The 23,868-nt window shown below is 36.2% G+C and overlaps 1 protein-coding gene and 1 pseudogene across 4 annotated transcripts; both read right to left on the reverse strand.

Annotated features, from left to right (window-relative positions):
* Positions 1 to 4,928: 4,928 nt before the first annotated feature.
* LOC139881920 (uncharacterized) lies at positions 4,929 to 11,183 on the reverse strand (annotated as a pseudogene).
* Positions 11,184 to 12,286: 1,103 nt separating this feature from the next.
* Positions 12,287 to 22,503, reverse strand: LOC139881907 (uncharacterized). Of its 4 annotated transcripts, none has more exons than XM_071866300.1 (15): positions 22,465 to 22,503; positions 16,411 to 16,532; positions 16,158 to 16,229; positions 15,761 to 15,880; positions 15,535 to 15,654; positions 15,304 to 15,445; positions 14,713 to 14,883; positions 14,348 to 14,506; positions 14,105 to 14,211; positions 13,884 to 13,974; positions 13,479 to 13,620; positions 13,213 to 13,369; positions 12,985 to 13,101; positions 12,695 to 12,821; positions 12,287 to 12,529 (listed from the first exon to the last, which is right to left on the reverse strand). In XM_071866300.1, the coding sequence occupies exons 5-15, from the start codon at positions 15,645 to 15,647 to the stop codon at positions 12,287 to 12,289; spliced, it is 1,569 nt and encodes a 522-aa protein (XP_071722401.1). In that variant the 5' UTR covers positions 15,648 to 15,654; positions 15,761 to 15,880; positions 16,158 to 16,229; positions 16,411 to 16,532; positions 22,465 to 22,503. The 4 variants fall into 4 exon arrangements, with proteins under 4 accessions (XP_071722401.1, XP_071722402.1, XP_071722403.1 ...); XM_071866301.1 differs by lacking the exon at positions 22,465 to 22,503 and adding an exon at positions 16,635 to 16,670; XM_071866302.1 differs by lacking the exon at positions 22,465 to 22,503 and having other exon boundaries at positions 16,411 to 16,553.
* Positions 22,504 to 23,868: the final 1,365 nt, after the last annotated feature.

Consider the following 23,868-nt stretch of genomic DNA (forward strand, 5'->3'; position numbering starts at 1 on the left):
AAAGAAGTTTAGATTAGAGACTGCCAAACCAATGAGGACGCCAGTGGGGACGAATAAGCATTTGTCAAAGGACATTGAAGGAGAAAGTGCTGATCCTACACTCTATCGAAGTATGATTGGAAGTCTGCTATATCTCTGTGCCAGCAGACCTGACTTGAGCTACAGTGTAGGAGTGTGTGCAAGATACCAAGCTAATCCGAAACAATCACATGTTAAAGCTGTAAAACGAATCGTACGCTATGTTTCTAGAACCACAAAGTTGGGGCTTTGGTACACAAAAGATATGAATGGAGTGCTAGCTGGCTATAGTGATGCTGATATGGCAGGCTGTGTTGATGACAGGAGAAGTACATCAGGGGTTGTTTCTACCTTGGGAGCAATCTAGTATCTTGTTTCAGCAAGAAGCAAAACTCGGTGTCATTATCCACGGCTGAAGCAGAGTATATTTCGGCCAGCAGCTGTTGTGCACAGTTACTCTGGATGAAACAGATGATGGAATATGGCTTAGAGCAAGGGGTGTTGACCATTTACTGTGACAACACCAGTGCAATAAGTATTTCTAAAAATCCTGTGCAGCACTCCAAAACGAAGCACATCCAAGTTCGTCACCACTTTATTCGAGAACTTGTAGAAGAGAAAAAGGTGACCTTGGAATATGTCTCAACCGAAAACAATTGGCGGACATCTTTACGAAGAGTCTAGACGCAAGTCGCTTTGAGTTCTTGAGAGGAGCTCTCGGACTTTGCTCCATTACTTGAGACTTAAGATAAGTGCTTCCTTCCCTTGTATAATACCATCTTACTTTATGTCATTTTTAGTTTCGGGAAAAAAAAAAGGAGGTGTAGAGTGTGGTTTTGCTCTACAAGAGGAAGGCGAAATGGGCTTAATAAGCTCAGGCCCAAAGAGATGACTAGAAGCAGCAGAAAAGAAGATTGGGCCGAACGAATTCCTTGGCCCAGAAAATAGTCAGCCGGGCATAGAGAAGAAGAAAGAAAGAGATGGGCTTAGCAAATGTTTAAAGCCTACAAACTGTTGGCCCATATAGCCCTGAACAGTGGCTAGTGTTTTGGCATGTAGCAGATGATCTTCCCACGGAAATTTAAAATTAAAGGAAGTTGCAAAGGTAGAAAGAAAAAGCAATTCAGAGTCATAACTGCAAATCTTTCCGATTTTGTGCTACACTACTCCCTCAGACCCTGAAACACATTCCAAAATCTCAAACCCTAGATCGAATATTAGAAGTGTTTACAATGGCAAGAACCAGAGGAGGAGGACTATCCAGACTCAGCGGAGCACGACGATCGTCTCGAATTGCGTCCAATATGCGCACAACTCCATCATTTTCCTCGGCTCCGATAAATCTTTCATCCTCGGACTCGTCGCCGTCACCACCCAGGAGGCGCTTCACGCAACAAAGGTCGGAGGATATCTCGAGGTATTATTCCAACGACGAAGTCATGGAAGTCGACAACCCTAAGACGGCCATGATAGTGCATCCACTCTTTCCAGTAAGTAATTCTTCACCCTCTTCGAGTAGGGTTAGTAAGAGATCTGTAATTACTGGGATATCTGAGATTGTGGACGAGTTTATGGAATCTGAGAAGTCAGACGGTTAGGGAAGAACTTCGGGTTCTGTTGATGAAGAAGATAACACCTGTGTGCCTGACACTGTTGATAATCCTGCTAGCACAGAGGATTTTACTGACTCTCATGCTGAGAATAGTGCTTGTGCTGAGGGGGAGTCATTTGTTACGAATGTCGAAACAGAGGGGGAGCACCAGAATACTGCTGAGACAGAAAACGCTGCTGAAGGGGCTGATATGCCTATTGAGGGGGAGCAATCGAAGATCCCTCACTCTGAGGAAGAAAAAATAGGTCAAACTGAGGTGCCTGTAGATGAACCTGCTGCTGAAACACCTGTTAACACAAAAGAGTAAGGAGAAGCGTGAAAAGGAAAAGGATAACGCTAAAAACGACTGAATCTATGCCAGCCTCCACTTCTAGAGTTCAGGAAGAGCTACCCGCTGAGCCAGCTGTTACAGGCCCGTTTATAACTGAAGCAGCCAGAGCCTTTTGGCCATATGCCTGTAGCAAGGACATTATTACTGAGAAGATTCTTGAAACAGATCAAGCAGAGGAATTCAACTGAAAAAGCAATTACTTGAAGAGAACCTCTGGATCAGTGTCACCAGGAACACACAATATGTGGAGAAGATCGTGAGAGAGTTTCTACTGCAACCTGCCCAAGGATGTTGACAAGCTAGACTCTCCGAACTATCAAAGAGTATATGTCAGAGGTAAATACTATAATATCTCTCCTCAACTGCTGTCGGATGTGTTTGCCTGCTGGAATCCAGAAGAAAGGTGTGCTGAGGACTATGATCAGATCGCTGCTGAGATTACAGGTGGTCGTAAACACACCTGGTCGGGTGATGGCTCTACAATGAAGCCAGTCGAATTAACGGCTTTCTATTCTGCTCTGCATAAAGTGGCTGTTGCCAATTGGATGTCGTGTAGGCATACGAACACAATGAGCTAGAAACTAGGACTCCTGCTCTTCAAGGTTGGAACATGAGTTGGGTTTGACTTGGGAGATTTAGCATACGACAGAATCGTGTTCTTTGCTGGGCAATCGAAGAAATTCGGCAACTATGTCTTCCCGACCACCATCTTCACTCTGCTGGTCAACCAGGGCCTCACAGTCGATGAGCATGAAGAGTTTATTCAGCCTGAAGCTTTCAAGCTAACCTCAAGGCTCATTCATGGAGAGCGTATTATAGACATCGCTGATGGGGATGATGCAGAGAGAGAAGAGAGTCCTGCTCTAGTGGAAGAAGAGGATGTTTATGCTCCTGCTGTCTTGGAAGTAACGAGAGAAACCGTGCGGTTCTTAAAGCAGGCAGAGTACAAACTAAGACGGCGAAGGATGGCTATGGAAGCAAAAATTGCTCGCAGCTAAGGTTCAGGGGGAGCACTCGATTTATGGACCCTTTTTATGTGCATTTTTACAGACATACTTGGATATTTATTTGGTCTGTAATAACTTTGCATATTTGTCTAATCATCTGACCAATTTGCTAGTTTATCCCTCCTACATGGAGTCTTTGGCAATTTATTGACAAAAAGGGGGAGATATATAAAAGGGGGAGATATAATCTCGGATCTCGGAAAAAGGAGACCATCACGATAGGGGGAGATTAATCTTGGATGAGCGAAAACTTGGAGGAATAGCTCAAAGTTCAAAAGTCTAGCGGTCAGATATGTGCAACTCACACCTGTGTCATCGTACCTCCGTGAACACAATGTTATTTGGAGTGTTATCAAAATGTGTTAACACAGTCCAATTTTGTTTGCACTCTACTAGTTTCCATCCGTTACCATTGATGTGAAGACTTGTTGTTTCCGTTTTGAAGCTTCCGTTGCAGCATGACGATTTGAAGATTATAACGGAGAGTTTTGTCAAAAAATGCCAAAGGGGGAGATTGTTGAGGCAAACTGCCTGTGTCGCAAACCTGTGTCTATTTGATTCTGATCACACGGCAGTTGCAGTAAGTTGGCTATTTTCGTCAAAACTAATTCTACAGAAGGTTTGCTTATTCTTGCAGCACAAGTCTTATTGGGAAACTAGTAATTAAAGAATCTTTAATTGATCCGATTTAATATGATCGTTGATCTGATTTGATTTGGTTTAAATACGGAAATCCTATTGTGAAAAGGATTCCTAGATTAATTCCTAAACCAAAAGGGAAGTATGTTAAAGAGAGGATTCTTTAGGAATATAATTCCTATTCAGAAAGGGATTGATTTCCGAATTGATGAAGGTAGAGAGTTTTCCATTTAAGAAGTTGAAGATTCGATAGAAGAGAGTACACAGACACACACAAGCATAGAAGAACAGAGCTTAAACGCACATATACCTTCATGCCTTCATACACCATATCGTTCATGTTTTATTGATGTATTTGTACATGAACTCTTAAACTGGTGTTGGTACTTATCAGAGCACTTATCCAACTACTTCAGAGTTGATTATATGCAGTGCATCGTCTTGTGGCACTTGTAGTTCGTTAGGGGATTGCAAGGAAGTCCTTGTCTGTTTGGCAAGGCATTGGCGCTCGTGATCCGTGCAGAGGCCTCGAGAAAGTCCTTACCCGTTTGGTGAGGCAACCGGCACTTATAATCTGAAAGAGGGTTGCAAGAAGTCCTTACCCGTTTGGTGAGGCAAATCGTTGTAAGTCCTGGTCCGTTAGATTAGGCTGCTTTAGGTAAAACGACGAATACACTTAGTGAGATAGGAAGTAGATTACAGATTTGCGAATTATAATCATTGTACTGTCCTATTGTTGCAAGAATAGTGGAATGTTGTTTACCACTGGGCTAGGCCCCGCAGAGTAGGGAAATCGAACTGCGTGAACATATCGTTGTTATTTTCTTTCTGCATTGTGTTTTTATTATCTGTGCTGACCTGCCACCATTAGCACAGCTGCACTAACCTATCGTTTTAGTCGGAATACACTTTCGGAATGAACGCCTATTACAAGGAAAGTTTAACACATGACGAAATTTGGTGCAATTAATTGCTTGATAAGCTACAATACAGCTTCTAAACTTGAACTTTGAAATCGTGCGGTAAATTTCACATGGCATCATTACGGATTTATTTTAACATCACATTACATTGGAAATATTTGTAAAATGTAGGTAAAATAACTAGGTAACCGAGGCATTTTCAGCCCTTTTTAATTTTGTTATATTCAATACTTAGAAATTTAGGTGTAAAGTTGAATAAAGTTCCAATGTCCAAAGCATCCTTCTATCTAGCTATCCCAACTTTATTAACATGGAGCAGTACATATATGTATCTGAACCAGATATAGATAGGTTTACGTTCAGATTCTATCTTCTGTTAAATGAAATTCTAGTTTATTTTATGTAGAGGGCCCTTCCAGTCTAATATAATCATACATGATGCCTTGGAGAGGGCCAGTGCTTATTGCTTGTGTTAAGAATATTGTATTCTCCCCATCAACTAACATTGATCCAGGAGCATCTATGTTGTACAATCTATAGAGTCCGTGAATTCCATGCCGGGCAGTTGTATTATCAAATCCAATTTGTCCGGTCGTGAACAGGGGATCATCTCCAAGATGGATTGTTTATGCGAACCTAACGAAATGAGAATTAACTGTTAGTTAATGTCACGACCCCAAAACCCATGTCATGACCGGCGTCGTAATCCACTCAACCCCAAGATCACGACAAGGCTCAAGATATCAAACTATGTCCAATTATAATCAACCACATGGTTTCATTAAATAATTACATAACGACCTCCGATTTAAAACAAAAATCGGCATTATGACATCTACGCCCACAACAATCCCACAAGCTAGAAATCCTAAGTCATACAATCAAGTTCTACCAACGCGAAATTTAACTAGATTAGAATTTACATTTATAATTTATTAGCCCAAACAGCTAATGTACATGGGAGATATACCAAAAAGGAAGATCGTAAGCTCCCGGGGTAAGTCATCGAGTAGACGAGACTAGAGTATCGAATCTAGTCCCGTAAAATCTGAAAAGAAATATATATTTTAGGATGAGTGAGGGTCACTCAGTAAGTACCAAATACAAATATAATAATATAAAAGTAGACCGATATCCAGTACATCCACAGAAATTTCAAAACCAATTCAAAGATTTTGAAAACTTTATTTATCTCGTATACGGAGTGAATATATTTATATATTTTTATCAAATCTCATCATAGTTTATACTTCACAAATCCAAATCCGCTTAAAAAATAGGATTTATCGATTTAAAATCTAAATCCGCTTAAAAACATGGTTTATTAATCCAGTGAAGTTCCGACATTTACCCAAGTCGGTCGGTTGGCACGTGGTACCTAGATCCTGTCTAGGTACGGTAACGATACGCCTTACCACGTCTTTTGGTTTGGTTAGCACAAAGCATTACCTCTGCCTCACCGCGGGCCCGTTCGTTACAAATCGGTCACTCTACCCTCAATGATAAACAGTGACGGGACCCAAAAATAGATAGTCCCATATAATCAGTCTATGGCCATAACCTACACGTGTGCCAATGGGAAGTAATTATACTTTCCCTCGATGAAACATCACGAATTCAATCTCAAAACTAGAATCAGAATTGATTTTTAGAAATTTATATGAAAATCATTTACACCAAGAAACTCGAATTTATCTCTAGGAATTAATTCTCGGTCATTTCTCAATCCAATTAAAATTGGTTTTTTAATTAATATGAAAATCATGGGTCAAATGGCTTCAAAATCAATTAATCAACAAAACTCCAAAATTTAATTCAACAATCACATTTTATCAAATCAGCACGAAATATTATTTCGACAATTAAATCAATACGCAATACTTAATTCTCTATAACCAGGTTTCTCAAAATATTTCAAGCATATATATATAAATATATATATAGCAACCAAAGATATATGGTTTATTAGAAAACCGTTATATTAGTATATCGTGTATCGGGTACTTACCTCAAGTAGTTTCCGATTCACGTTCGTCCGAATATCGTAGCAACACTATCTACCTGATTTGAAACAACGATTATCGTGTTTAATATTTCGTATAATGGAAAGAAATTATACTTTTAAATATTTTATTTAACTTAATTCTTTACTTTACATTTTATATATTAAGTCTTGTTAAACCATACTTAAACTAGTTTCTCTTAAGGAAACTTAACCAATTTGAAGTAGCTTGATTTTAATTTAATCAAATTTTAGATATCATGATTCATTTTAATATAATTTAGGCTCAATTAAAATTAATTAGGTTCGGACGAAGGTTTGACTGGTTCGGAGGTGGTTTGGGTGAACTAAATATTGAATTTAGGGTTGGGAAAATCAACTTCGGGTGAATAATGACTGAGGCATGTTGGGCTTCTCGGCCCAAAGCGAAGGCAGTGGGCCGAGCTCTTCGGCCCACACTGAGTGGCTGGCTTTTCTGTAAATATTTTGAAGTCTGAGGGGCAAAATAGTCACTTAACTTTAAACTGTATTATATATATCATGAACCGAATCGGTTCAGTCATTTGTGACTGATCACTCTCCCTCCTCGTGTTTCTATCTCTCTCTGAGCTCTCTAGACTCACCAGAATCGTCGACTTTCCAGCAGCGGCTCCGCAGTGGTCGGTCACCGGATTTCGATAATTCCCGTACTTTCCGAAAGCTTACGACGTGATGAATCCAAATTCGAGGTTAGTTTCTTGTAATTTTTAGCCGTTTTCTCTTAATTTCATAGCTAAATTTCGGTTTTCAACAATTAAAACTCATCTTTTCGGCTTCAACTTTTAGTATGTTGTTCTAGGGTAAATTCTAAGTATTTTCCTCTTCTATTGTGGTTTGATTGGACAGATAAATAGCTGGGAAATTCTTCTTGAAGCTTCGGTGCGGCGGTGCTCGGCCCGTTCGTCGGATTTTATGATTCTACCCTATAGGTTTCTACTCAAGGAACACGATGGTGGTTGCAAAATCTCCAGATTCAAAGTGAATCGGAGTAAATCAAAAGGTAAAGTTTTCGATTTAATCTTAATATTCTTATCCAATCTCAATATATGTTATACCATATTTAATTTTGAGTCTATTTATGTGTTTAATTCTTGATTTGCATGGGTAAATTGACCGGTAAAACTCTTACCAAGTTTTGGGTGGCTGCGGTGATGGTGTCGGACGGAGGTAGGCGTTGGGTTGGCTTGGTTCTTCTCGTCCCAGCCTTGGTTCTGTCGATTCGAGCTTGCTGGAGCTGGGATTTCCTGGCTGCGATGGTGGTGTTTCAATTCCTATGTAATTTTTGGCTTTCTCTTTCCTTCCGTTTTCTTTTCTGTATTTTTTCGTCTCTCACTCTCTGTAATTAATTTTTTATTTTATTTTATTGCTTCCTGATCGTGAAACATATATACTATATATAATAATTATCTAGCTTTCTTTTAAAAGAAAGCAACTTCCACCATTCGGTGGAATGTTGTAGAACATAAGTTCTACTAAATAAAAAAAATATCCCTACAATCCATTTATTTAATCAGTTATTCCCCCAAGTTTTAATAAATTACAATTCAGTCTTTATATTTATTTAACTTTTAATATAATGTTATAATAATTCACGCAATATCACAATATCATTTAATTCTACTCGTGCGTCTAATGGATTAATAATTCGGCGCGTAACAGTTAATTGATCAATCTCCACAAGTAATGGAAATTTAAATTGAGATCGTTGATCATATTTTTTCTGTGAATGTGATTACTTGGAGTTCAGCTACATTTGCAGTTGCTAGAGCTATTCTCAATTTATAAGTTCCATTTTGATCAGGATCTTCAAGTTTGAAGTTGATTTGCCACGTGGTTGCTTCATAAATGTTATCGCCAACTTTAATAATCGAAAGATATTAAAGATTGTAAAATAACCTTCACAAATAATTAGCAGCAAATGGGAAAAATAAAAATAAAAATGAAGTGACTTTACCTGTTAACATGCGCAAAGAACCAGTCTTGGCTATAATCGCTAACGCCTACCGTGTACACTAAATCTCCGTCAGGATACAATTCTGCATATCTGTCCCATAACCCATAATGTCTATACTTGTCCTTGTCCGGATGATTTAAGAAGAGTTTATTGATATACTTAGGATCAGGATCAGGAATGTGGAATTCTGAAGCCGTACGATCAGGAATTCCTATTTCCACAATGTCGGGCCATCTCTTGGTGGCTTGAATGTAAATTCACCCAAATTAATGTCACATCCTGCTCAACTTTACAATAATAGCTCTTCATCAATGTTAAGAAAAAGAAACAAATAATTAAAGGAATTCAATGCAAAGTTGGAATATGACCTGCAGATATCATAATGATGTCGTCATTTCTGTAATTTCCTTTAAATCCTGGCACGAATGCATATAAATTACAAGATCCAGGTCGGATAATAGTAATCGAGAAAAAGCCATTTGCATCAGCTCTGGTCCAGAATTGGTAACCCTGATAGGAATTAATTAACCATACGTAAATAGTTAGAATAAATTAACCCTGATAGGAATTGATAACTCTGTTTAAGACAACCTTGTTTTCCCTCTGCCATGATCCAGCTTCCCCTGGTGGAGCCAGGCCCACATAAGCATCTATTGCAGCAATAGTCTCAGAGCTTACAAAACTTCACATGAAAAAACAATTAACATTAATCCTAGACTTTAATATTTTTGTGTTTCGAATTAATTTTGCAGTAACCCCGTGTGATTTTTGATTGCTTACCTATCCTTGACTTTCAACGTGCCAGAAACGTTGCCCCTTTGATCTGACTTGGGGAAATCTTCAGAAGCTGGAAAATTATTGGGCCAGGATTCCACTTCTGTTGACCACGGAAAGTGAAATTATATATTATCCTAGGAAATTATATATATGGTCAGGATATATAAAGCCTTGTAAAGTTATCCTATGAATTTATACCTGCATTTTAGCATCCTCCCATAACATCTCTGTCTGACTCTTATCCGATACAGAATTAAGATACATGAAAACTGGTCCAAATACTTTCTTCCATGGCTCATCAGATCCAAGTTTCAGCACCAGATCCTCCCCGGCATAATGAGCACTAAGAAACATCTAATTGTAGAAAATTTTGATAATTAAAATAATAATTCCAAATAAAATGAATAAACAATAATGTATCTCTTTTATTTGATTGTCAATTAGGAGTTAAATTTCCATTCTAGAATAGGAAAAAAAAGAGAAACAAGTTAGCAAGTCCATGTGCTCAGTTACAGCTAGAGTAAAAGGGCCCACATGGGAGGTAAGGTTCTGTTCGAGGGGTCCACCAGATTGGAATTCGCTGCTCGGTGTGATCTGCCAGAATCCCACAGGTTGATCAGTGTTGGAAATCCAGCCATGAACTTTAAGATCTTTATTTTCAGATGAATATTGGTATTTATCATCCACCTGCGTACGAAATCATGTTAAAAGTTATATATATATGCTCCATTGTACTTTTCAGTGAAATATTTTGAACAAGATATTCTCTATATATACCTCTCCTTTGAATTCAGGCTCTATCGGATCGACAAGTAGGACTGCCTCTGGATATATTAGAGGAAGGCCTCTATCTGGTGATCGGTCTTCAGGTAGCGGCATGAATCGCTGCCGGTTGTCTGATACAACCATGTAATTGAACCTGAAAGAAGGAAAAAATTCCCATCTCTCAAATTAGACATATATTTATTTTGGTTATTATAAGTGCAAGGAAGCATGTGTTACATGTCTTTTCTAAGCCTAAAAAGACTATTCTGACTTGTGGAAGGTTGAATGGAGGCCATTCCTTTAAGTGCTCAAAGATGGCGTAGGAATAGAATCCTGAAGAATCTTTAAGCATTATGAACCTGAAAAAAAAATCATCACAAAGTTCAATCATAGATAACTTTTAATAGACATTAATCTAGAGTTTCATTACCTTTTGTCCAAATTTAGGGAAGCAAAGCTGCCCTCGAGGGATGAATCTCACGTTCTGATGAACGAGATCTCTACTTGCTCCTCATTTTCGACTATAACCTTAATCGTTGTTCCTTTGAACCTGCTTCGTACCAGATTTGATATATTTCGGGAAAACATTGAAATTGTGGTCATGTGAGAGAATTCTAATTAACAGGATGATAAAGAGTAATATGGATATCAAAAGTTCCAGTTGTTCCGGTGCTTCTAGTTTTACTCCAAACAAGATCCCAGTAACTGTGCACATCACCAGGAAAAGAAATTGTCAGTTTAAACATATACAGCATTTTCTTAGCGGTGAAAGAAACATCCTAGAAACTCCAATGTCAAGTATCATGTAACACTATAATACCCTCTTTCGTCTTCTTTTTCGACAACTTCTAGAATATTGTCGATTCCGTTATATTGAATTCCGGCAACGAACCCATCTGGCTTTGAAATAGTGACTTGGAGTATGCTGTTGTTCAGTACCACCTGCACCAGCAATGTTTAATAACTTACATGGAAAATATACAAGAGGAGTGTTAATCATTGGTTTGAATTTTCATAAAAGTGACATGAATCATGATAAAAAAATATCTGGACATGAATTCAAGGGAAAATTACATATTGGTCTTGAATGTCAAGTTTAACCGGAGAAGAAGACATGGCTAGAATTCGAGTCCTAAGACACTTTCACTATGTACTCTCAGTCTTTAGTGGATTCTGAAGGACACAATTTTACAAGAAATTATAAATGTATTTAAAAAAAAACCTAAACATTTTAATTAGAATTGGTTCGGAGGTGAACATTGGTAGTCTTCCCGAAAATCCCATTTCCGGGACGAAACCTTAATGACAGTAATTAAGTGAAATCGGGATTGTCATTCCCGGATCAAGCCTTAAACCGGGAATGCCATTACCGGTTCAAGCCTCAAATCGGTAATGGCATTCCCGGTTTAAGGCTTGATCCGGGAATGGCAATCCCGGTTTAAGGCTTGATCCGGGAATGACTCATCTATGTTCATCTTTTCCATGTAAACACTACAAAAGTAGCGCACCCCACAATTTTAGACAACATGTTAAATACTTAGAAGTATAAGTTAACTTTGCTATATGGGCATACTTTCTTTGACCTCAAGGTAAAACATACCTTTCAACTTCACTTATAGCAATGTTATAATTAAGTTTACACTTGTCAAGTATATGACAAATACTTGTCTAGATGAATGAACCTAAAAGTTATTTTGGAATGTTGAGCCGTGCAAGTTTCATTATGGGGATAGCCTAGGAGCAAATTCCTGAAGCCATGATCGTAGCTAGTTCAACTTAGAGTAAGTTATAAAACAGAAATTGATTCTGAGAAAGGAAAGCTAAAGTAGGTGAACAACTATCAGGACCAGTATATGAAACAGAATTATGCCAATGCAGAGTATGCATCATCAGCAAATTGCATTGTGTGGGGTAAAAGAAACACATTTTCTGGTATGACAGAGTCATACATTTTGTGCGATTGACATTTTTACTGCCTTAACTTATGTCTAAGTTTGTTGCCATGTCAATTTTTTCTGACTCTTCTATTTCATCAAGGTTTGATATTCTCTATTGACAATTGAACCAACAAGGTAGATTATAAAGTGCAAAAATAAGACATTCTTCTTCTTTCTCATTCATGTTGTATATATACTTGTAAAAGAGTATATAAATCATTATTATTAATTTAATATGTGAATATCCATCCCCTCAAATGAATTAATCTATAAAAAAATAATTCAATTTTTATAGTTAGGAGGGGATTCAAGTCTAATGTAATCATACATAATCCCTTGGAAAGGGCTTGTGTTTCTTGTTTGTGACAGGAAAATAGTGTTTTCCCCTTCTACAAGCTGCGAGCCTGGTATATTCACTGTATACAACCGGTAGACGCCATGAATTCCATGTCTTGCGATTGTATTATCATGCCCAATTATTCCGGTAGAATACAACGGAATTGCTTTAGGATCATTAAGATAAACCTATTGGACAATTCAATAAGAAAAAAAAGTTATAAAGGTGTTAGTAGAATATTCAACGCCTTCTTGAATAATAAGTTGGGATTCAGGTTGAAAATTGCAAACTTTAAGAGTTCAGGTGTCAAATTGTAAACTGACCAAACCTTAAATATATGGAGATATCTATACCTCAAGTATCGAATCATGAGCTGTGGCTAATGATAACATCAGGGTGTATGTTCCATTTTTATCTATTGTGGAAGTTGTGAACTTTATTTGCCATGTAGTCCCTTCATATGTATTGTTATCTTTCTTCCTGAATAAAAAGCCATAAACTAATTTGTAGCCGAATCGAACTGTGTCAATTAGCGACATAAACCTTGCTTGCTTAATTATTAGCATCATATAAGTCAACATATCATTTAGCCTATTTATTGTAAAAAGAACATAAATTAGTAAATGATGAGACTTATATATACCTGGTATTTTGTGCATAATACCAATCCTCGGAATAATTACTTTTGCCGACTGTGAATACCAAATCTTTGTCTGGGTACAACTCTGCATACCTTTCCCAAAGTCCATACTGTCTATACCTGTAAATAACTACAAATTTATCAATATTTTTATTCAATATTTTGAATTGTGATGTTCGATATTGCAAACGTTTCCTAATAAGTAATCATGTACGAATAAAATAAAACAACCTGTTGCTTTTGCCCTTGTATAATTTGTTGACGTATTTCGGATTAGGATCAGGAATGTAGAACTCAGAAGCAGTGCGATCAGGGACTCCGATTTCCCACAATGTAGGACCATTTCTCGGCAGTTCGTATAAGAGATCACCTAAATTTTTACTGCTACCTGATACAGATTTTATAATTTTATTTTATGCTGCAGTTGAATTGAAAATTAGAATACAAGAAATGAAAGTTGGTTGGTTAGGAAATGCAATTCGGGAGAAAGTAAGGACCTGGAGTTACTGAAATGGCAGTTTCGTATTTGTAGTCACCGACGTAACCATGGACAAAGGCATACAGATTGTAGTCTCCGGTTCTAACGTTTTCGATCGAGAACGAACCGTCTTCATTTACTTTGGTCCAGAATTGATAGCCCTGTCAAAAGAATTGTAAACCTAATTGCTTACTATAAAATCCAAGCAATAGTAAGGACTACAAGAAATTCAAGCTTTTTGTTAGAGCATTATAACTTCTCTTCTCTCATTGATTTTGTATCAATGAATTTCAAACGCATAAATTAGTAAAAAGATCGAGTCATGTACAATTGAAAGATAAAGGACCAATTCATATAATTGATACAAATAAAAGGACTAATACGCATATGATCGCATTAATTTATACGTGAGAAATAAAATTACCTTGCCTTCAAATTGCCAAGAACCGGCATTTCCTGGGGCTGCCAATCCGATATAAGCATCAGAAGCAGGGGATGCCTGCTTATTTAATTCCCTAAATTTTTTACGAATGCTCAAGTAAATTGCGTCATGCAAATTCAAATTACATTTTTTCTAAAGAACCAATTTAAATTAATTTATAATAAAGTATGAAGCGAGATAAAATCAGATAATAAATTTAGTACCTCTCTCGAACTAGTAGTCTACCGCTGATACTTCCACGTTGATTGGATTTTGTGAAGTCTTTCGAAGCTGGAAAATCGTAGGGCCACTTTTTACTTTCAATTGTTCTCTATGTATACATAAAATCATGAAAAAATGGAGTTAACTGTTCAAGTTTTCTCATTTGATTGATTTGTTTAGAGCTAATATTTCTCACATTTTAATTAATATTCTAATATAAAAGTTAGAAAATGTACTGAGAATACCTGTTTCTTAGCATCTTCCCAAAGGGCAACGGTGGGATCAGCTAATTCATTGAGAGAATTGAGATAGTAAAACACAGGTCCATAAACCTTCTTCCAGTTTTCATCTTTTTCAATTTTGATTATCAGATCCAATCCTGTATAATGAGTGCTGTGGAATATCTAATGATAGTCACAATTTTTTTTTATTCACAAAAATGCTAATTAGTTGAGAGAATAAGAAGATACTGGCATTAGTTCAATAGAATAAATGATATTAAACGTTGAACTGTTCTCCCACGATACATATTTCGAAATGCTTTTAAAAACGATTATATTTTAAAACATTTCGAACTATGTTTCGAATAAAGAAGATTGGAGTGTCGTACCGCAAGAAAGGTGGGACCCAAATGAGAGGCAAGGTTTTGTTTGAGGGGTCCAGCGGATCTGAACTCGGAGCTAGGATTGATCTGCCAGAATCCCATGGGTGGGTTTGAACTGATCCAACCATGGACCAAATTGTCTTTGCTTTCTATTGAATATTCGTACTTGTCATCCACCTACATACAATATAATATATATATATATGTTGTCAATTACTACCTGAAGGAAAGATCAACTCCAACACCAATCAGCAACAAATTTCAACAGAAATCACCTAACCCACTAAAATGTTAATCATTAATATCAGACTATACATGTGATTCCTACAAATTTTGACACCAGAAAACCTATACTTCAACCTAAAAAAAAAAACCTATACTTCAATATGTCTCAAATTTAAATGAGTTGTAGGATAATCTTGTTTTGTGTTAGACTATTTCAATTTGATGATTAATACTTCATCCAGTATTTGAATCAGAATAGAACTCGTGTCACGACTTCTATTCTGACAAGGAGGGAGTACATTTTAGATATGTAAAATTATTTTACATTAATTCTCAAATTCGAATGAGTAACATTACGATTTTAGAATATACCTCTCCTTGGAATTCAGGTTCAACAGGGTCGACGAGTAAGACAGCCTCAGGGTAGGCCAGAGGTTCTCCTCTTGGAGGTTTTCTGTCCTCAGGTAAAGGCATCCGTCTTTTTCTGTTGTCTGTTATAGCCATATAGCGAAACCTGTATTTATATTTATAAATAAAATAAATTCATTACTATTATTTATCTTAATTTGTAATATGAAACCAATTATTGAGTTGACTGTTTACATTTCTTTGTTTAGCTTCAAGGCAATCCTAGTATTGTCAAGTTCGAAAGCTGGAAATCCCTCCAAGTGCTCATAAATGGCATACGTATAGAAACCTGATGAATCACGAAGCATTATGAACCTGCAACATACACAAATAACCTTTAATTTATCATTCAAAATGAATGTTTAATTAATTAGGAATTGCATATAATTAAGTTCGAAATGAGCGTCTCGTGTGTACATACCTTTTGTCAATATTCAAGGGTAATAGTGTGTATTCAAGAGAAGGATCATAATTCCGAGTGAAAGAAATCTCCACTTGGTCCTCATTTTCAACAATAACTGTAAAATTCGTCCCTTCAAGCCTGTATTTATCAACATATATATATATATATATACATGTCATACCACAAATATATATAGGACCATATATGTAATTTTGTATTTGTACTTTATTCTTGACAAAAATAGCATAGTAATTCATATCCCATCCAAGCAAGGATTACAGTGTAATTCATAGAATTAATTACGTGTTTGGAGGAATTAGTAGATAGATAGTAGGACTGATAAAAGTTGGTGTTGAGACTTTAAAATTAATCACGTGAATAAATGAAAATTGATGGGAAAAAGACGTATGTGCACCTGTCCAAAGCTCCCTTTGTAGGCTTAGGTCCTTTAACTGTTCCAGGAACACTCCAAACAACGTCCCAATAACTGCACAACCAAAAAAAATCTGTCACTACTTTCTGACAAATAAATTCAGATTCACGAGACCAACTTATGTTTATATCACATATCCTTGATTAACTAATGTCGCCTTCATACAAATTAATATTTCACGAAAATACCTAAGGCCTATTCGGATAATATTATAGGCAAAATTCATATACAATACCCTCTATCTGTATTGTTATTATGGACGGCGAGCAAATTTTCGATTTCCTTGTATTTGACTCCGGTCACGCTTCCGCCAGGTTTCGATATAGTCACCTCAACGAAGCCATTCTCCAACACTACCTGCCCGGAATTCATAAAATTTAACCGTCAGTAATTACTATGGAGTTGTGAATATTTGATAACTACAGATAAAATAAAACGGAAAATGTATAAAGTATTTGCCCGTTCATCTTCTACGTGCAATTGCACTCCAGGCCCTGATAATTTCCGGCCATGCTTATTAATCAAACGCCGTGATGACAATCGTCCTTGAAAATCTGTATAGGAATATTGAAGAGTTGATTCAAACAATATGCAAAGAAGAGAAAAGAAAAGGATTATGGTTTTCATTCTCGCTTTTCGTCGAGAATCGAACCGGCAGGCAAGGGTAAAGGAAAAGGATTTGATCTTCTCAACTCAACTCTATAGCTATAGTTTGAATAGAATATCGATATTTCTCTTTGTCAAGTTATCAATTGGCCAAGGTTTTCCTTTTATCCCTTTTCAATAACCAACTATGAATTTGGGAAATTTTCTTTATAATTTTTTTTGGAAAGATTTTGGTAAAACCAGCCACCAGTCTTTGATTCATTGAATTAGTGCTTAGTACGTAATGTAGGAAGGTATCAAAAGATAATATTTTAGTTGAAATAGGAATTTTTTTTTTTAACAATCTTTTTTTTTGTGGCAGAATTTCTTGAGTTTTTTTTTTTTCTTTTTTTTCTCTTGTTTGAATAATTCTTGACTTTTTTTTTTTAAAGTGATTTTCTTGACTTTAGTTTTTTGCCTTTTGTTTCACATTCATATTAACTTATGACTTGTGTCTCGTTCTTTAACCAATAGGTCGAAAGTTCGATCTACAATTTCTACGAATGAAAATTTTTTCTGACTAGTTTCCTCCCACTTCGAACGCTGACAGTTGGAATGAGAGACTATTCTTACGGCTATCGGTTGTGTGGACGTAGAAGACCTTAAAAAATATTACCTTATGACTTTAATTTGTTGGCCCACGTCATTTTATTACTACTGTACGACTAATTATTTTAGCATTTGAAACTGCTGCATGGTGGGGGGTCTCAAATTCAAATGAGTGGTTAATTACCGAATGTAGTGTACATAAGTCAAATCTCAACATTTATAAGGATGACTCGTTTTAATAAATCCGAATAAAGTTAAGGCTTAATAAGAGGTCTCACCAGATGAAATTGTTGCGACCTAATAAATAAAAGTAGAAGTATTTATATTTCCCTTGGTTGTTCAGCCTAATGTGAATTTTAAATGAACATCAAAAAAAAAAAAAAAACTGAGAATTTTAAATGTGACCTACTTCTGCATATAACAAGTCATGGCCTCCGTCTATGAGAATATTAGACGAAAAGCTGATACTTTTAAAAATAAATATATAAATTAATCGTATAAATAATTATTAATTTATATTAAAAAAATATTTTTTTCGAAATATTTGACTAAAAAATATTATAATATTTTTAGATTTAATTAGGATATATAATAAATTAATTATAACTATTTTAAATTTATTTTAAGAATTATAATACTATTATTATTAGATTAATTGATCTTGTTTATATTTTTTTTATAATAAATAGAGTAAAAAATTGATAGACACGTATCAAAATTTGATTCAACAACCAAATCAAGGATTAGAGCAAACTCAATTTTATTTTTCTTATTATCTATTTTATTCTTCCTATAATCTACTCCCTTTGTTAATATTTTAGATTCATTTATATGGACATGTATTTTTTCAATATTATAATTTTTGTTAGATACATGTCCGTTTGGATGAACCTAAAAATACAAAATATTAAAATAAATATACATATATAGTCAATAATCTTTGTTCAATACATGTCCACTTGAAGATAAATTTAAAAATACAAAACATCATATATTTTAAAATAGAAAAAATATTAGATAATATATATTTTTTTGAAATCATATAAGATAATAATTTTGTGTCTTAGGAAAATGATGATGAGAATTTTAGTTGGATTACCATCATCAAATGAATTTGGTATATACCTTCTGCAACGAATAAAAGAAAAAGGTTGATATTATTCTTTAATTACACACTAGGTTCTTGCATTTTAGGGTTGACAAAGAATGTTCACGAGTAAACTTCGTACGTAAAATTCTAGATTTCTTGAAAAGAGGATAAGGAATTCTTGATTTTATTTATTTAATTTCCTCACTCGATTCTTATTTTCCCTTATCAGACTTTACTTTGTCGCTACATTGTAGCTAGCTAGGATGCATGTGATATGTAGGTGTGTCCACAAATTGCCATGCCAACAAGTCAAAGCTAAAGATCACGTAAAGCAAACAAAAGCTGCAAGAAAGCAAGTCGATACGGCCTCATTCATCTAGTATAACTATATATATATGTCCTAAGATAATTTTTACTGTAACCGCCCATCTATCCTCTTTATAATCATTAATTTGAAGTAAACAAAATTGATTGAATGAAGAATTAGACAGATTCATACAATCTCTTGAAAACTATCCATTAATCTGTATGTATATAAACATTGTTTATTTTATATAATTCCTCATTGTCTTTTTTTTTAGTTTTAAATATATAAATTCCTATTGTGTATAAACTATCACTTAAATATTGTTTCCCCAATAGTCGAATCCATAATTTTATGATAGAGAAAATACATAATCATTAGATCAAGTCATGATTGGCCCATTCATTTCTCATCGATTTTTTTTTCTTACCATAATCTAATTTTCTAACTTGATATATATTCACTTCCACATTGCATACAATTTAATTTCCATGTGGAGTACATGTACTACCCCATGGTATAAATCGAGTTCTAAAATTATTTTGAGAGGTCATGGGTCGACTCTCTACGGATGCGGGAGAGCTATCCCAACTATATAGTCTAAAACCAATCAGAAAAAATATTATATAGTCCAAAACCAATAATAAAAATAGTATATTTAGATAAACATAAAAATAATCACGACTTGGTCGAATGGTTAAGACATCTGCGTCCCTCCCTTGAATTTGAAGGTTCGAATCTTGTTGAAAATATGTCAAAACAAAAATATAAAACATAATGTATTTTCATACGGAAGAAATAATATTCGATAGAGAATAGATATGGGCCTTAATTATTAGAAGAGCATAAGTTTAAGCCTTATATATTTTGGGTCTCAAGCCTTTTACCATCAACGAAACTAGCCAAGGTTCAGATTAGGGAACATGGGTTTTATCGGGTTTGAAATTCGGGCGTAACTTCTTTAAAATGCCCAACTTTATTAATCATTCATATATACATATAATAATTTAAATTTTAGATAAATATATGTACTTGAAAACTTTATCGAAACTATAGTTCAACGGGCCACGACCCTCATGTAGATCAATATTAGTTTATAAAAGTAAATTAGGATAACAATATATATAAATTAGTCGAGAATGTGCATGGAGCGGCAACGACAATGGACTCCCTATCTGTTGACCAAGCATGGTTAAATGTTTTCTATCTATCGCATCAATGATAAATAGGAGAAGAAAAAAAATATTCTATTTCATTATAACATTATTTAATTTTCTCTTATTTGTCAATTGTTCTAATATGATTGTGCTCCTAACAAATGCCCAACTCGATATTGATTGCCTTCAATCATGTCTATATATAAACCTACAGCGAATGAAACAAGGAACGAGGATCCTTTCATTAATTCCCGCATTTCCATTATCGCCTCATCCGAGTACATATATTTTACATTAGTATTATTAGTTTTTAGGTGCCTAGTAGTTTTGGACGAATTAGTATACATTTGATCATCGTTGACTAATTATTACATCCATTGACCAGGGGACGTCCAGGATCGCTGATCATATGGAGCGTCATTCTCTATACATCCATCCCCGCTTGCGGCCCAAGATTTAAACTTGGGTGAAGATCAGTGTTAGAGAAACTGTATTTCTCCTTCCTTTTCAACTATTATTATTCAATACGGCCAGTTTCTTTGTGGATTTTCATCACTCTGTTTTACAAAAATAAGATATGCTTTTGCAATGGATTTTGGCTTATATATAAGGGAGAAAAGGAGAGAGAAGAAGATAATCGGATCATCTTGATAGATTTGAATGATTTATGATTTTTTTTTATAACCTGATACATTCTACCCACCGAAAGTTCGTTTTCCCAAAAGTCGAATGCATGATCTCTTACGGGAGGCAAACATCTTAACCAATGGCCCATGCCCTATGCATCTAATAATTTTTCTGTAATTCAATAAAAACATTCTTATAATTCATGTAATGTAAATATTGATGACATGTTACACATTGTGCATCCAATAATTTGTCTAATTCAGAACTTCGATGAATTCGATGAAGGTAATTTCATGATGGACGATGGTGATGAAGAAGCCATACATTTTGGCCTCTCCTCATAATTTGTGGTTATTCTAAATCGGTTACTATTAAATAACATATACAAGCAATAAAGTGACGAAATTAGAAATTTTATGTCATATATATGGGCCGTCGGTTATGGTTTGGGCCAATTCTTCGTGCATAAGTTTATATATAAATACGTCATAATTTTTTGAAATCAGGGTATGCAGTGGCCCATCTTGTCACAAGGTCCGCCCTCAGGAGAAGTATACAAATTAAGGTAACAATCATATCTAAGATATGAATGAATGCCCGCCGCCGGAAAAAATACCGAGGGCAATGGATTTCAATATTCATGGCTGGTCGATGATCGATGATTACTTGCTTTTTCTATCGGATAAACGATTTATCAGAATAAGATATTTTCTCATTATAATATTATTTTATTTTTGTTTGTTTTGATACATATTATAGTTTTAGATCTACTTTATAATATTTATCCTTTAAGTGGTGCTCGATCTCTTTCACTCTCCCGATTAAGCCCCACAAATCAATCATCAACAATATTGATAATAGCCTCAAATTTACACCCATGGTGGCGTTAATGTTGTCATCGGAACCCATTCCATCTTCGAAAATATGGATGGACCTCCCATCCTCACCTCCCAGGCGGAATCTGAGACCCCTGGGGTCATCTACATAAAAGTTTTAAAACTTATGGACTATAGGGTTTTATATCAACTATGGAGTCATTTTATAATTTTTTTTTTGATAATGTCATTTTATAAAATTTATATAATAATTATTGAAAATTTATTTTTAAGTGGGGTCACATATGCCAACTCTGCCCCTGCTCACATCTATCTCTCACTTGTATATTGGTCGAACTCTCATTTTTCCTAGTTTTTTCTACGACTCTCATGTTTGTTCCGTCACAAAAATAAATAATTGCTATATATCTCGACAATTATTTAGTTAATGTGTCAAAATAGAAGTGTTACAATATGTTATTTTCGTTCTATATACAGGATTCTAGATGTGAATCCATAAGCTGACGATGATGTTGTCAGGAAGCAATATAGGAAGCGTCCTTTGATGCTACAGGAGTTGGCGGAGCTTTAAACTTTGTTCAAGAAGCATGGACTGTGTTGGGTGATAAGAATAAAAGAACAACATATGATCAGAAGAGGAATGCAAAGGTAATTCACAAGGTATCGCATCCTAATGGAGGTTCCTCGGTTCATCACACCAGCCCTTCTATTCAAAACCTCCCAAAAGTTGCCAGCGTCAAAATCACAGTTCAGCATCTACTTCAACTCATAAGCCTCCTCCATCTCACTAGCAAAAAAGTAACACCTTTTGGACTGTGTGTCATCAATGCTAGATGCAATACGAGTATTTAAGGGTTTATCTTAGCTAGAAACTACTTTGTCCCAATTGCCAACGAACTATTTGGTTTATCTGTTTGTTTGAAACATGTAGTTTCCTTTGTGATATACATAGTAGTTTGAAACATATATGACTGGTGGTTGTCGGAATGTATAAAAAAAATAAAAAATGTCTACATAACTTTTTATTTATTTATTTTTATTTTGATCAATATATGGACTTTTTTTTTCTTGCACAATATGCGTTTTGGTCCCTATAGTTGAGCTGAAATCCCCTAACGAGAGGAAGAGATCGATTAGTGAACAACAACAGTAGAAATACAACAAACACAGCACCAGAACAAGCAAAAATGCAGAATGAACAAAGCTACTAAAACTAATGATGCACTAAACATAATTTTTTTTGGGTGCAATTAGCTTTTTGTTATTGAACAAGAAGTATACAACTCAAAACTAACTCGTAGATGCAACAAACTGCACATGTACATCATTCCCATCTCACCAATGAACTACCTGCCCCCGTGGTTAGGGCTATGGCGACCAGGCTGTGAGCGATGCCCGATATCTCTTGCATTTTCTTGGTGAACCTTTCATAATATTTCTAGAGGGATTTTTCGGACAACTGCTTCATGCTGAACAAAGAGGCAGCGCTCTTCGCATGCGTCTGGCTTCTTATAAATCGGAACATGAAACTAGCGACCAGACTCTAGAAAGACCCGATGCTTTCGAACGATAACTGTCGAAACAAAACCTGGGCTACATCTTCCAAAGTGGTTGGGAAACATCGGCACTTCATGGCGTCGGGCAGACCATACAAGTTGACATGAGATTTGAACGTTAAAAGTTAATGGCGTTGGGCAGATCATTCAGTAGCCGAAAGTTCAGAGGGCATAAAGTCCTTTCAATCTCGACAGTGAACGGCGTCCCTGCGAACCGGTATGGTGGGATGGCCGAGTTTCCCCAGGAGGCTAGTTGGTCACATAAAGGTAATTTTTCATGGCGGGTATGGCACCCATAAAATTATAAGGGGGCTGCCCATATGGCGAGATAGGCGCCTAAGGGGCCTGCCTCGGGTAGGGTGCATTGAAGGCTAACCCTGACGGTTGATGCGGCACATTGGGAGCCTGCCTGCCGGGCGGAGGTGGCATGCACCCAAGTGCGGTCGGAGCCTCCCTAGCCATTACGGGGTATCATGCCGAGGGAAATGGTCCACTGGCGCCCGCTTGATTCACCGAGAGAGCTCCGTGAGCTTGATATGGATTAGCAACCAAAGGAGGGGGAGGCATCTCCCTAGCCCTAACATATAGACGTCTCTGAACTTCACCTTTTATCCTCCGCTCGTCCCGTTTAGACAGGCGGTTATTTACAGGACCAGGCGAGCGCCCTCTTCTCCCCTATCCTAGTTGGACCGGGCATGTCGAGGTGACCGATCATGTCGGGATGTGGGCAGAGAGCTTTCATCGGTGAAACCATAGTTACAGAGATCCCTCAAGAGACTTGGTATGGATGCCCACGATCGAGAGGTGCGACTTCCCTCTCCTTGGCGCTCATCTCTTTGGTCTCTCAGCCTTGAGGCTGGCTCATGCTGAGAAGGGGAATCGACCCTCTCTCTACGCGGGGACCTCTGGGTCCGCTAGTCTTGATCCCT

The sequence above is a fragment of the Rutidosis leptorrhynchoides genome, unplaced genomic scaffold, assembly GCF_046630445.1.
Source record: "Rutidosis leptorrhynchoides isolate AG116_Rl617_1_P2 unplaced genomic scaffold, CSIRO_AGI_Rlap_v1 contig21, whole genome shotgun sequence".
Taxonomy (NCBI): domain Eukaryota; kingdom Viridiplantae; phylum Streptophyta; class Magnoliopsida; order Asterales; family Asteraceae; genus Rutidosis; species Rutidosis leptorrhynchoides.